The sequence below is a fragment of the Poecilia reticulata genome, linkage group LG19 (genome assembly GCF_000633615.1).
Source record: "Poecilia reticulata strain Guanapo linkage group LG19, Guppy_female_1.0+MT, whole genome shotgun sequence".
Lineage (NCBI taxonomy): Eukaryota > Metazoa > Chordata > Actinopteri > Cyprinodontiformes > Poeciliidae > Poecilia > Poecilia reticulata.
Genome location: NC_024349.1, coordinates 20,571,314 through 20,584,476, shown reverse-complemented (window position 1 = coordinate 20,584,476; position 13,163 = coordinate 20,571,314). Strand labels below are relative to the sequence as shown.

General features: G+C 38.8%; 1 protein-coding gene across 1 annotated transcript in view; it reads left to right on the top strand.

Annotated features, from left to right (window-relative positions):
* LOC103481904 (CASK interacting protein 2) overlaps positions 1-13,163 on the top strand; it is a 70,016-nt gene that overhangs the window by 16,031 nt on the left and 40,822 nt on the right. The window contains exon 3 of the mRNA XM_008437707.2: positions 10,923-10,974. Coding sequence (XP_008435929.2) covers positions 10,923-10,974 — 52 coding nt within the window. The remainder of the gene's footprint in view (positions 1-10,922; positions 10,975-13,163) is intronic.

Sequence of the window (13,163 nt, the reverse complement as noted above, 5' to 3'; positions counted from 1 at the left end):
TTTTTTGTTGTTGTTTGTTCATAGGAAGCTGGTATGAGTGGAAGTTGGTTTGCATTTCCGGTTGAAAGGAAAGGTATATTTGTAATTGTGGTTAAAGAATAAAAAATMCACCAAACTTTTGCTTAAGATATTGRCAGTTGGCAGTTTTGGGTTACGGAGATATTGGCAAATGTTTTTTTCTTACACTCGTTTCACATTTCTTTATGACCTTCATTCTCAAAAGTCTACAATTTGGAGTCAATTACATTCTCTTACATGAATACACTAACAATTAATTCACAATCACACTCTAAAGTTAAGATTTCCATTGCGTTAAGTCATTTTTTAYTACAAAGGACARATACAGGTAACTTCATAGTCAAAGAATCCCTTGCCTCATAGGTCTTTTCAAGGTCTTGGTGAGAKATTTTGGGATGTGTGAGGAATTCCTGGTCTCCCCTTAGTGATTGTGACTTATTATTATACAGAGTGATACATCATGAAAGGTTTTGACCGTGGATAAAACATCCACAGTATGATCCTAGTGGTTTAATACTGTGGTGATGGCAGTAGAAGTATATCCTTGACTTGGGATTTGCAAGCAGCGGTCCTCCACGTTTCCAGGTGTGGCAATGGTACACCTAAATGATTGTAGACCACGTAGAGTTGATGTGATCATTGCAATTTGTAAGACCTTTAAATKGAATAAAAAGGAAATTAATAGCTTATGGCCGAAATCTAAACCTCTGTCATGCAAGCATAGTGTGTAGAAATCTTGACTTCATGCACTACTCTCCAGTGTTTTTAGTTATTTTTAAGCATTCTTAGTTTTTTCTCTTTTTTTTTTTAGATCATGTTCAAAAGCATTTCAGAACAGCCATGCAAGCCGAAGCAACAAAAGCCCCCAGCCAGCTGCAAGGCCTGTTGAATGAGACAAAAAGACAAGCAAACCAAGTCTTCTTTGTTGTCTGTTGTTTTTTTTNCCTTGGAGTTTATCTCTGTAGCTTTAGGAAACAATAAAACTCCCATCAGTTAAGTTCCCTGCATAGTGTCTGAATACAACACTTTCTTTTTTTTTCTTTTCTAATTTATGTGCATCATATTTTATGTCTCACAGTGAAATCAACTGTTAAGAAACCCCAAATGACTTSCACTTAAAATAACTTCTTAAATTGCGATGACTAGAGGGGATATTTGTCTTTGCAAACACAGTACAGAAAATGCCTCCACAGCATGCAACAACACTAGAATAAACTCAAGTATTAGAGATGAAAAGCTCCTTGAACTTTTGCACATTTGGTTTCAAACGTCAATGCATTTTATTGGAGTTTTATGCGACTATGACATACAGAGTCCAACTTAAAGTAATGCAAAATTGTGCAGTGCAAAAGAAAAAGATATGTCACTGACAAAATCTTTTACAAATAAAAAATTTAAAAGTGTGACGGACGTTTGTATTCACGCTATTAGGATCTAGAAGTTTCAATGAAATTATAACAGTAATCTTTTTGGGTTTGCCTCTACCAGCATACACAAATTTACACAAATAATAAAAAAAGTAAATTATTTTGTAAAATTTACACAAAACCTTACAAGAATAAGCTCATAACTATTGTTATGAGTCAGTAGTTTTAAATACATTGTTTTACATTTCTTTTTGACCTTTTTATTGCATTTACTGTTCATCTTAACTTTTCATTTAAACCAACTTTTAAAGGTGCTTCCAGGGCGATTCACTGTGATGCGGGATTTTATTGTTTTAATCTAAGTTTCTGGCATTTGTCCCTAATAAAATTTTAAACGATAAACTCAGTTGGATGTCACTGGATATTCATTTTCAAGTCTTGCTTGATACTCAATTGGATTTGTACGTAGACTCAGACTGGGACATTTTAATAGATGCACTTGCTGTGATTGAAACCATTTAATTGCTGCTTTGGCTTCATGTTTTGGGTTGTCCTTCTCAAGCCTCAAGTTTTTTGCAACTTCAAACAAGTTTTCTTCCAGGATTGCCCTTCATTTAGCTCCGTCTCTTCATAAATTTAGCTGAAGCTCAAAATAATATGTAAACAGTAAAAAGAAAATACTGGAATATCATGGAACTAACTCAGAAAAAGTTTCTGGAAAAGACTGTCCTTTGGAACTTGTTGCATTATGTTGAAGGGTGCAAATAATAAAGCTGTCAGATTCACCAGGTAGAAGAACTGGACTGGATTAGAGTTAAAAAGCAGCCAAAGTAAATACAAAACTTTCTTTGAAAAGTTTCTTAAAGAAAATAAAAAATGGACTCCAGACTTTGGCATAGTACYGCAGAACAATTATTGCATTGTTTCCACCCTACTGGTTTTGTTTTACTCCTATGTCCATTTTAGGGAGGAAACGGTCATAACTGCAGGCCAAGCTRATGCATGCTGAGACCTGGACAATGACTTCTTGGTGAGACTCCTCATCTCACCATGTAATCACATTGTTTTAAACTCCTGGACACCCTCCTAAAGGGATTTGGAGATCACCTRCACAGAACATTAGCGCAGCAAGGGTGCTGAGTGTCACCAGCGACTTTGAAGTCAATTACCTGCAACATCAAGGAGTGGAAAACTCATTCTTAGCTCTTTGTGATGTACATGTGTTTTCTGTTTTTGTCTTTTTTTTTCTTTTTTTTTGCATCCAGTAACAAGACGAAGGAGTTTTTTGTTTTATTTTTAAACTATTTAGAAGTGCATTGGGACAACTGGAGTAAATTCAAGCCCACGCTCTGCCTCAGTGGTTTGGTTTGAGGGACTGTGTTTACACTCTCAGTAATCAGTGCAGCAAGATAGATGTGTTCCTCAGATAAGTGTTTCCCTTGATGAGGCCCCTACCTAACCACAAAGCTTTTATTGCCAGAGATGGATGATGACCTGTAATTACCTCTTTTCTCACTCCTATGTATTTAGGTCCTTCCCCAGGCACTTGTGGTCTTGCTGTTTACCTTTTTTTTCYYMWTKSYTTKKKGGGGKTTKRMCCMAAARSMARKKSMMYTTTTTTGTTGTTGTTTGTTCATAGGAAGCTGGTATGAGTGGAAGTTGGTTTGCATTTCCGGTTGAAAGGAAAGGTATATTTGTAATTGTGGTTAAAGAATAAAAAATNCACCTGGCAGCCAGGAACGGACACAAAGACGTCATCAAGTGAGAAAAGCACATTTTCTGTAGCAGCTCGGTCCTTGGCAGAGTCGAGGGGGCTGCTGTCTTTCTCTTGGTGGTCTTTAGGCAMGAGGCAGGGAACACCCTTCAATTTAAAGTGGTCAATTTAAACCAACCCACMCAGTGAACCAATGTGTGTGCACYGTTGTGTGGCCCATAATTCAGSGATGTTCTCTGCTTTATGTTTYTGCTCGGGTCATAAATAWATGGAYCCTGCCAGGCTTGAAAGGAGGGAAAAGGCAACTTTAGGGTGCATTCACACCAACCCTGTTTAGTCCACTTTATTTTAGTTTGTTTATCAAGAAAGCCTCTTTCAACAAGCCTTACATATTCAGTATGTTTTTACTTGCACTTTTGTGACCATAACATTTAACATGCCAGTTTGCATCTCATTCATTTTTTTTGGATAAGAGRCAAAATGTCTTCAAACAACAAGAGAAAAAAAAATCWGGTTCCTTCAACTGAAGCACTTAGGACTGGAATGYCCCGGTTTACTGAAAATACACACCAGTTTATTAATTTTCGCACTCCGACAAGATTGAGCAAGCATTTRCCRGAATGACAGAGTTGTTTTTTACTGTACCTTGTAAATCAGTGAGAATGTTTGTGCAATGAGGGTTAGGGGTGTTTGCTTGTGTAGTGGGTGATGCCCTCATCTGTTTTAGATTCTTCCCCAGATCTAATGTACAGTGTAAATCRGTGATTTCTGACATTAATTGCAGTTAACGTTCAGAGTATTGGACTGCATGCTGTTTGATTTAGGATCCTTCAAATCTTGTTACTGCATGGCACACTGTGGGGAGTGAACATCTCCATGAGTTATGCCTATTTATATCTAGACTCTATGAAAAGCCAACTGCAAAGTGCAGTCCTTCAACCTTGAAGTGCGTAAGCAGTGACTGATTAACYTTTTTTCTGCATTCTCTATCAATTCACTGTTTCTGCATTGACTAAGCATTCTGTTTTTGAAAGCAGGGTGCCAGCCTTACACAATATACAACCCAGGAGTCTGTTTTGTTGTTTACAATTGCCTCAACTAACTACGAGAAACAAGATTATGGTTTTCCTTGTTTTTTTGGGAGCAAATACCAGCTCTAGTTCTGTGCTTAGGGTCAATGGATCTTGGGGTGCTGCAGACAATGGGGTATGAGCAGGCCAWGGATCACAAAGTTCAGTCTTGGCCCACTCCAGATTCTGGTTRGCTTGTGGCTTGGGGCGTCCTCTTACTTCTGATGGGGGGTTGCCTCACCCCCCATCAGAAGTAAGACTGGTGAACCGAGGGTCACCAGTCCACCCTCGGTTCAACAGGTGGACTGGTGACCGAGGTGGTTGATAGGAGRTACAGGTGGGGTAGAATAGSGTTTAAGTTTAGGAGGGAGTCGAGGGATTTGGGAAGCTTTTTCAGCCCCCTGTGTTACCCTGAAATKAATTGACTGCATGCAAAAACATGAGCRAGTTTAACAGTAAATAAAGATTTGGCTCATTGTAAATCCTCTGCTATTTGTTCATGRCAGTCTGATGTCACCTCATACCAAATCGAAAGCTGCATACCATCATGTTCTGTTTTTCTCAGCTGACTTTACACTTTCTTTTTTAAACTTATKCTTGTTTGTGTGTAAATATGTAGAATATGTRTTCAGTTTGCCAAGTAACCCCACCCTGTCTGTTAGACACTCTGCTGATGGCTCTCATCCTTCCTAAATAAGCAAATGTTTTTGTAACACCATCTCCACTCTGACTCTCCTGGAAAAGAACGTTCAGTAGCAGRGAATGCAAACAGAAAACCATCCAGYACATAGGTTGAGAAATCACTTAGTTGAGGGCAGATATAAATTCCTAATCAGGGCTTTGCCACATTGACGGTCTCGTATCACCTAATTGTTGTCAGYTTTCTACATCTGGTTAGAACCTAAGCTGAAASTGGAACTCCTTTAAAGATCCATTACGCGTAGTGATGTATTTATRTATTTCAAATGTTTATTTCTGTTAGTTTTRATGACTATGTTTTACAACTAATACAGCARTCTTCACAGAAAAATCTGTATTACAGAAGCTGCCTTGGATACAGTACATAGTGCTGTATTCACCGGAAAGTTAAGTGGAAGCAACAAGTGTCGTAGAAAAACATGCACAAGAAAAAAGGGAYGGCCACAGTTTTGAGAGGCTTGTGAAGAAAAACTCACGCATCTTTTCCACAGGCGCAACTTTAACGTACTAATGCACGACAGTATGTATGTAACTGTWAAGACAGTTCAAGGGCTTTAAGCAAGGTGATACATCYGCCAGACAATCTCAGTCAACAGAACAAGACATGCAGTTAATATACGATAAAAAGAGGCTCCAGATTTTTTTCCAAATTTGTGCCCAAAACCAGATAAGGTCRGTCTGATCTCTATTTTCACTTGCTGGATCACTTCCTTAATCTAGTCCGTACGAGAAGGTGGAGCTGAAGACTTGCAATAACAAAATCAGCCTCCTGGCCAACAGAGTTAAGAATGCTGTAAAGTCTTTATGAGCCACAGATAGATAAAGCAAAGCTGACGGTACCGCAAATAATTCAGAGGNTAAGGAGGAGGTTCTCCCTCCCTCTGTGGGGCACAAGGAAGAACATGGACCATGTAGGATAGCATGGTGGGCACGCTATGCGAGGAATGCAAGGCTCATGTTGGAACTGGAACTCCTGAAAGGCCCTGTTCTTTCCATGCTTCTGAGACAGCTCAGACCCCACTTTGGCGTGGTGCCCAACGCCCAGCCCCGTCCATATCTGCCTCTTGATCAATGTGCCTCCTTGTGCCTTCAAGCTCTTGTGTTCARGAACTTGAGTCACCAGCAGCATGCGCTCAACAAAAGCTCCTGAGCTTCTCTGGGGCCTTCTGCTGAACAACCAATGCAAACGCAAAGCATGACTGCGCCCATTCTTTACACACTGATATCTGCATCTCCTGCTGGATTGCATGCACAGCACTTGGGGTCAATTTCCGAACCACTAAAACTAAGACTCTTAATCCTCTGACTTCCATGTAAATAGTACATGTGAAGCAAATTGTGGAATAGTTAGTTATATRGCTGTAAATGTTAGGAGAGTGTAAAACATGAATTACCAGCCTTAAAGCTTTTTACAGTTTTGAGGCTGTTTGTGTGTTTTATTTATGGTTTCATAAGACCCTCAGAAAACGCAGCTGCAAGGAGAATCGGACTAATTTTTGTTTGCTGACTTCTCTGAGCTGAATAATAGCATCAATAAACCAACAAAGGAGGACAGAATAGAATATTGGATCATGGCTTCAGTGGGAGCTCAGTCAGAAATCCTCTAATTTCTTCACATTCAAATATTCTTCTCATGTGTTGTATAGGATGATGTCTGATTTATCTTTCTTCCACTGTTTTAGCACAGCAAGACTTGCATTTGTAAGTATTTACTTCTGATTATGTAATCCATGTTTTCCTTCCCATAGATTATATTGACATTTTTGTGCTTTATCACAGCGTTGGTCTTAATTTTACTGCTTGGCCAGGCTTCCTTCTCCTTTATGGACAGTAAAATTTAATATCTGACTGTATGGGAGAATGGGATTGCTTGGGGTAAACAACAAATAAAAAAAACCTAACATTAGGACTTTAAAAACAGTTTAAGTTAAATAGTGAAATTACTCTAGAAATACAAATTGTGTTAAAAGCACTTGAACCCATATTTACCAGTTAAAGACACATTAAATAGATGTGTCTTTAATRTATTTTGTTGCCATTATCATTATAATTTTAGTACAATCGCCTACATGAAAGCACGCATTTCAAAGAAAACAATATAACAGATTAATTTTGCCCAATTTCACCAGCTTGTTTTAAGGACAATTGAGATTTATTAAATTTGCTGGTGCATTTCAGACTTCAAGTAAACTGTTGCCCATCTACATTTAGATTGATACAAATGAGATAAAGAGCACAACTGCTACAAAATTGGTATGGAATAGTAAGAAATGCCTTTATTATGAATATTATGTGCAAATTCATTGGTCTGCTGTTTTCTGTCTTACTTTAGCCTAGTGTTTTAAAAATGCTTGTTGACAGAGTCCAAAATTATGAAAATGGATCAGATTTTTTAGGAAAATCAAGTCCTCCCATATCATTAAAGTGTTTTTTGCTTCTGATTTGCTTCTATTGAGAAAAGTTTGTGTAGACAGAGGGGGTGGCATCAGATTTTATTTTTCTAGCACTTCCTCTGCAGCCCTGACTTAAGACCAAAACAACCCATAAGGCCTTGTTAGGGACATGTTTGGATGGTTAGGCAACAACRACCCRAACATTTAGCTGAATAGATGGTAAGATCAGTGACTCATGTGTRCTAATTACACCATTAGGRACTTTTAATGGCCCTATTAGTGATTGTTCTGACTGCAATTTATAAGTTACTTCCAGCCATTTTCAGAACTGAAGAAGCTTTTCTTATGAGAGGCGAAGAAGTATCTTCAAGAAACAAGAAAAAAAAGCGTTGTTGCCTTCTGCTTAAGCACTTAGGATTACCATGCTAATAATAAAAACCATAAATCCTACATAAACGTTATCAGGGTGAAAGAAAACAGGGAAAGCAAAACTGATTCATCCAAGCAACAACTTTTCATCGGTGTAGCTTCATACAAGACATGACTATCCTAATTGCTTAAATGGAAAGCAGCTGGACTTCTCTTGTTTCTTAATGACGTTCCACCTTGTAACCGAAAGGCTTTTTCAGTTCTGAACATGGTTCGGGAGAATCAGATATGGTTTGTAGTCAGCACAATCACACTAATAGGGCTGGGAATGTCTCGTAATTGCGTAACCTTACCCTCAATTTGTATGGCCATACAGTTTAGAAAGAATGCCATAGATTTATGTATGAGAAAATGTCATGGAAGTTTGCACAGAAACAATCTTGATTTACACTTTGGATGCACAAAGAACTTTTTTGTTTCTCTTTGACTTTCTTACTTTCTAAACCTAACTTACCCTAATCTTTTTCCTTTGCTTGTTTTCCATCATCTTATTGTGTTAAATTAACTGTGTCATTACAATACATTTTCCTCTTATCAAAATAAAAGCATTTCCTATTTGGTTCGTGCAAATCATTCCTTATGCTCTTAAGATTCCCTCTCAGTTACTGACTACACTATACTTTATTCTTGATTTTGTCATTTTTAAACATTCCCTGGGACGTGTTTACTCTTTGTGCTTGACAACAAAGTTTYCTAGAAATGTCAACACGATGAGTGGAAATTTCTCCAAATATAGCAAAACAYAGTAACAGARCAGATAAACATAATTCATTAACTGATCAAAYTTTTCTAATTGAATTAYGAGCGTACTTCAATGCAGTGCAGACATATTATTTGGCATKCATTTGATGATAGAAGATTTATTTATGTGTTCATGGGAGGGTCCAAACCTGACTTGGACTTGGGGMAAAAGACTKGATTCTTCAATTGGACTTTGGATAAATGACTTGTGAACATTTCTAATGCAATATCAGTTCACCCAACAAAACAGTTRGTTACTGACGCTGCGATGTTCTTACCTAMGTGTCAGTGTTATCTGACAAATTACAACAGCTGGCAAGTTTCTCTCCTTGTTAAATTATTCAGTGACACTGTGCTGTTTAGGGTATGTTCACTTGTACAGGTTTGGGTTTAATTAAAATTAACTATGAGGCAACTGGTCTCTCAAATGAGCATTTTTTTTCTTACAAGATAAATTTTAAGGTTGTTGGATTCGGTTCTACTTTTTTTCAGTGTAGAACCGACRTAAGCTGCTACAGCGTGGACAAGGTTCATGAGCCACAGGTTCCTACTAGCATATTCACTTGTGTTTGCAATACAAAATCTGCTTTTTTTGTTTAATTTTATCTGTACATTTCTGTACAATTCCAGCATGTTCSAAAACAGAGGTTGTTTGTTGAAAAGGACAGAAAGCACCTTTGCTATTCTCCTGCTAGTCTTCTTGTTATCTGCAGCAAATCTTGCTCTCTCTTGYTTCCAACCTGAATGAACTGCAGTAAGCAGTTTTAGAAATCTACTTTTTAATAATTTCTTACATCCCTGAGCTTCACTTGAGTTTATTTCTAAAAACTTTAAAGATTCGSAAAACAGCCAACTTTGAGTTTTCTTCMGAGAATAACAAGTTTAACACTAAAGAGTAGGACTGGGAGATTTTTTTTTGTTTGTTTTGAAGTTTAAATTTTTGGAAAATCTGGATTTCTTGTCATCAGTGCACCCATTGGGTTTCCATAGCAGAGAGTGATGTTAGCCATCTCAAGAGCTACCATCTTGCTTGAGAAGTGAGTTTAACAGCTTCTTTTTTTCCCCCGACTTTGAATTCAGGTRAACTCACAGAAAGTGTGATGCAATTTTTCTTTAAGAAAAAAMCCCCAGATATTTTATTTTTAAGCCACATCACCCAGCCCCACTAAAGAGTTTCGTTAGCACCACCTGGTTATTCATATATCAACATTTTTCAGTTTCCAACTAGCCGCTCACCGGTCAAGGCCTCTCAGGCTAAAACTTGTAAATTTTTGGCTCCGTTATAATGGAAACTGATATCTCCCAACTCCCACTGTTCRGCTCTATCTCTTCCTCTTCCCGTCTCGCTCCGTGTGTGCTGTCCAAACACACACGGCTGTGCGGTATTCCGCACCTCCGTGGGAGAAAACAATGGGGGTAATTTGCGGCCGTGAATGGCGCTGTATCTAGAGCACTTGGCAGTCTGGTTCCTGTGTGGGTCTCGCTGAACAGTCGGGCCTTTGGAGCCGACATCAGCTGTAGGACGTCAGAGGATATTTAGCTGGGTGAGAGGAGAGGTTGCAGTCAAGAGTCGTCATTTGAGACAGGAGAATTGGACGAATGAGATTGAGAAAGATGTTTGTTATTTGAAGCTTGGACGTCTAAAATGTTTAGCAATAGGCTTTTAAGGGTGAAGCAGAATTGGGCGAGTAGACTTGTTTGATTCTAGGTAATACCTAAAGATGAACAGAGGATTAGGCATGTAAGAAAAGGAAGTTTGTGTTTTGCAAGTAAAGATCTGTTTTTGATACCTTGGATTAAGAAAATTATACAAGAGTGCTTACACTGCACACACTGAGCAGCTTTATTGAGGATACAGTCTTCGGTGTACTATTTGTTGACATCGTGAACAGCTTGGCAAAGAGCTAAAGTAGGAAACGGTTTTAGTTGTCAGCTCATTCGTGATCTTGGCTTTGAACGGTGGCACTCGGAGGGGTTAGCAGCTGAATAAATGAAGACATGGGACAAATAGCAGTGTGTCGCTTTCAAGGTGAGTGGAAAATAAGCGTGTTCAGTTGTGGTGACTGATGTAGACTGTGATGCTGTTGGAAGGAGAGACATGCAGATGCTTTCTCCTGGCATGCCTTCTTGTTTTCATGGTTGTCAGTTCGAATACCAAAGARCCGTGAGACGCTAACATTGCAAATGAGGTGGAATATTTTGTTTCTGTGAGGCAGAGTCATTTGTTTAAGGAATCATTTGGCTGTCATGATGGAGTCAGACGCACCGAGAGAGGGGAAGGGTGAGGAAAGCTCTCCATCCTGTCAGGGCTGTCATGATAAGAAGTGATGATGAGGAGGGGGGGGACTTAAGGGAAAAAGAAACACACACACATGAGGTTGGAAGGATTTCTGATGAGCTCAGGTGAAATAACAAACTTTGTACCAAAAACACTTATTGTCTTTTTCTGTACCCTCTTCCCCCCACATCCCTTTCTCTGTCATTTTTCCAGAGTTGCTGGGCTCCAACAAGAGACTCAACATCAATTACCAGGACTTAGACGGGTAAGAGAAAAGTTCCAGTTGTTGTGTAGATAAGGCAGGCAAAAGAAAAAAAAWATACTACTCTACATGTGACCGCCTGCTGTTTGTTTGCAGTCTTCAATCCATGACTCACGAAGCGCACACAAGTACTGACATAGATTGCTGCTCAGAGTCATTACTGTAACCCCAGGGCAGGAAATTACTAGGCACTGACTTTTGTGTAGCTCACCACATCTGTCAAATATTTAGAAGTGACTGAAATGTACTGTTTCTGGTCCTAYTTAAGGTACAATAAGTGGAAAGTTGCATTAACTTTTAATGAAAAAAAAGAGAAGCTGAGCAGGAAGTTTATAGAAAAACAGTAGGATGGTAAAGGTAACTTCACAAACGGCATCCACACTCTCATTTGTTTTTTCCATTTGTTCTTTGGRCGCAGTGATCTGTATAGTTGGTCCTCTTCAATATGGCCATAATMTGCTGTAGTATTGATTTATGTGCACTATTTTGATAAGGTATCCCAACCTTGTCCAGTGGGATATTCCTGTCATACTACTAGCSTTCAGGGTGATTTAGGTTGATTTTTTTTTTCTCATCAGAATTAAACTTTTCTCTTATTACCCCCTACTAAGTTGAAATCGGCAGGTTCGGAGCATTGAACGAAACACGGTCTTTGAAGATTTTCTTTGTTCTCTAAGCCTCTCTCTCACAGATGGGCTTYGGTTCTGCAGTCAGCGTCATTAAGATCTGCATGTGTCTTCTTGGACAGCCTGTTGGACCCTCAAGCTCAGCCCACGCAAAGTCTCTCTGGGTCCAACATTTGACACTATTTGTCTCAAACCCCCCCTCAAGATCTTTTCAGAAATTGAAATAGCCGTCTTACTGTGTACAGCCGTTGCAGAGACGGAGCACAGCAAGACGCCGTGCTTGTTCAGTCCAGCAAACCTGAAAAGACAGAAAGCCTTTATGCCTTTGCCATCAGTCGGTGATCACAGTGTGAAAGCCTGACAGAAAAGGTTTTTATTTATTTATTTAAAATTTATTGGAGMTGAGAAAAGACATAAAAGAATGTTACATTTATAAGAAACCGTTGTTCTGTCTATAGGCCTTTCCACCAGGGTTAATTTGCAGACTCAGTACCTGGTTAGGCTTTTAGAAGTCAACCTCTAAAACTAGAAACAACACAAATAATCAATTTTATGCAGAGGTTTTGACTTTATATAGCTTAAAATGTTAAACATTTGACAAATTGACCAACAACCTGTTTAGGTTTCAATACAGTTTTTGATTTATTATTGTGCTCTTGCTCCTATTTCCTCTGTTTATATTCTTAAATCCTGGTCTCCATCCAGGATTTAAGTCAATGTGAATCATTGTAACGTCTTCTCTCTTTAAACATCATTATTCGCCCTGAGTGCACTGAGTGTCTTGATCTTTAGTATTAAKTCTGTATTACAAATTCAGGATGTTTTCTTAGGGACAAGAAAGGAACTCTGAAATCACCAAACGTTCCAAAATGGCTCAGTTGGGAAGTGGTAGCTTTATGAGTGCTAATGCATTCAGAATGAATCCTGCATGCTTATTTTTACACAATAGTATTTTTGGARACATATTTTTGAATTTCAGCTCTCTGAGTAAGAAATGAGAAAATCTGTGTYGAGGAATAAGACAATCCATCTCAAATGCAAGCCGTGGGCCGATTGTTTTGGATTTTGTACAATGTAACTATGTTGACTGATAACTCCTGCATGTGTTTGCATGCAGCGTGCACGTAACGTGTGGGAGGTGGCACACAATGGAGGTGTTGACATCAAGCTGTCCATCAGCGAAGGAACTTCTGTGTAGTTGGGTGGTAGGCAGGAAGGAAGGGACTACCTGTGAAAGATGAGATCACTGGTAAGGCAAGAAGAGGATTGTGAAGCGTGAGTAAACAGCTGGCTGTCACTAAGTCAACGCCATCACAGTGACACGTATTCAGCACATGTCAGTGAGAAGTTTCAGTAACAGGTGGTGAGATGTGGTAGACGTGTATTTGAGAGAAGAGAGAAAGCAGGAATAGTAAGCACTAAACTCATCGGTTCCTCAATTTTCATGGATGTTCAAGTGGATTTAAGTTTTATCTGTCTGAAACCAATAGAAGGTTTCCTTGGCTGTGTGTTTGGGATCAATATCCCACTGAAAAATCTATTTTATGCTATTTTTCTGCAGTTTGC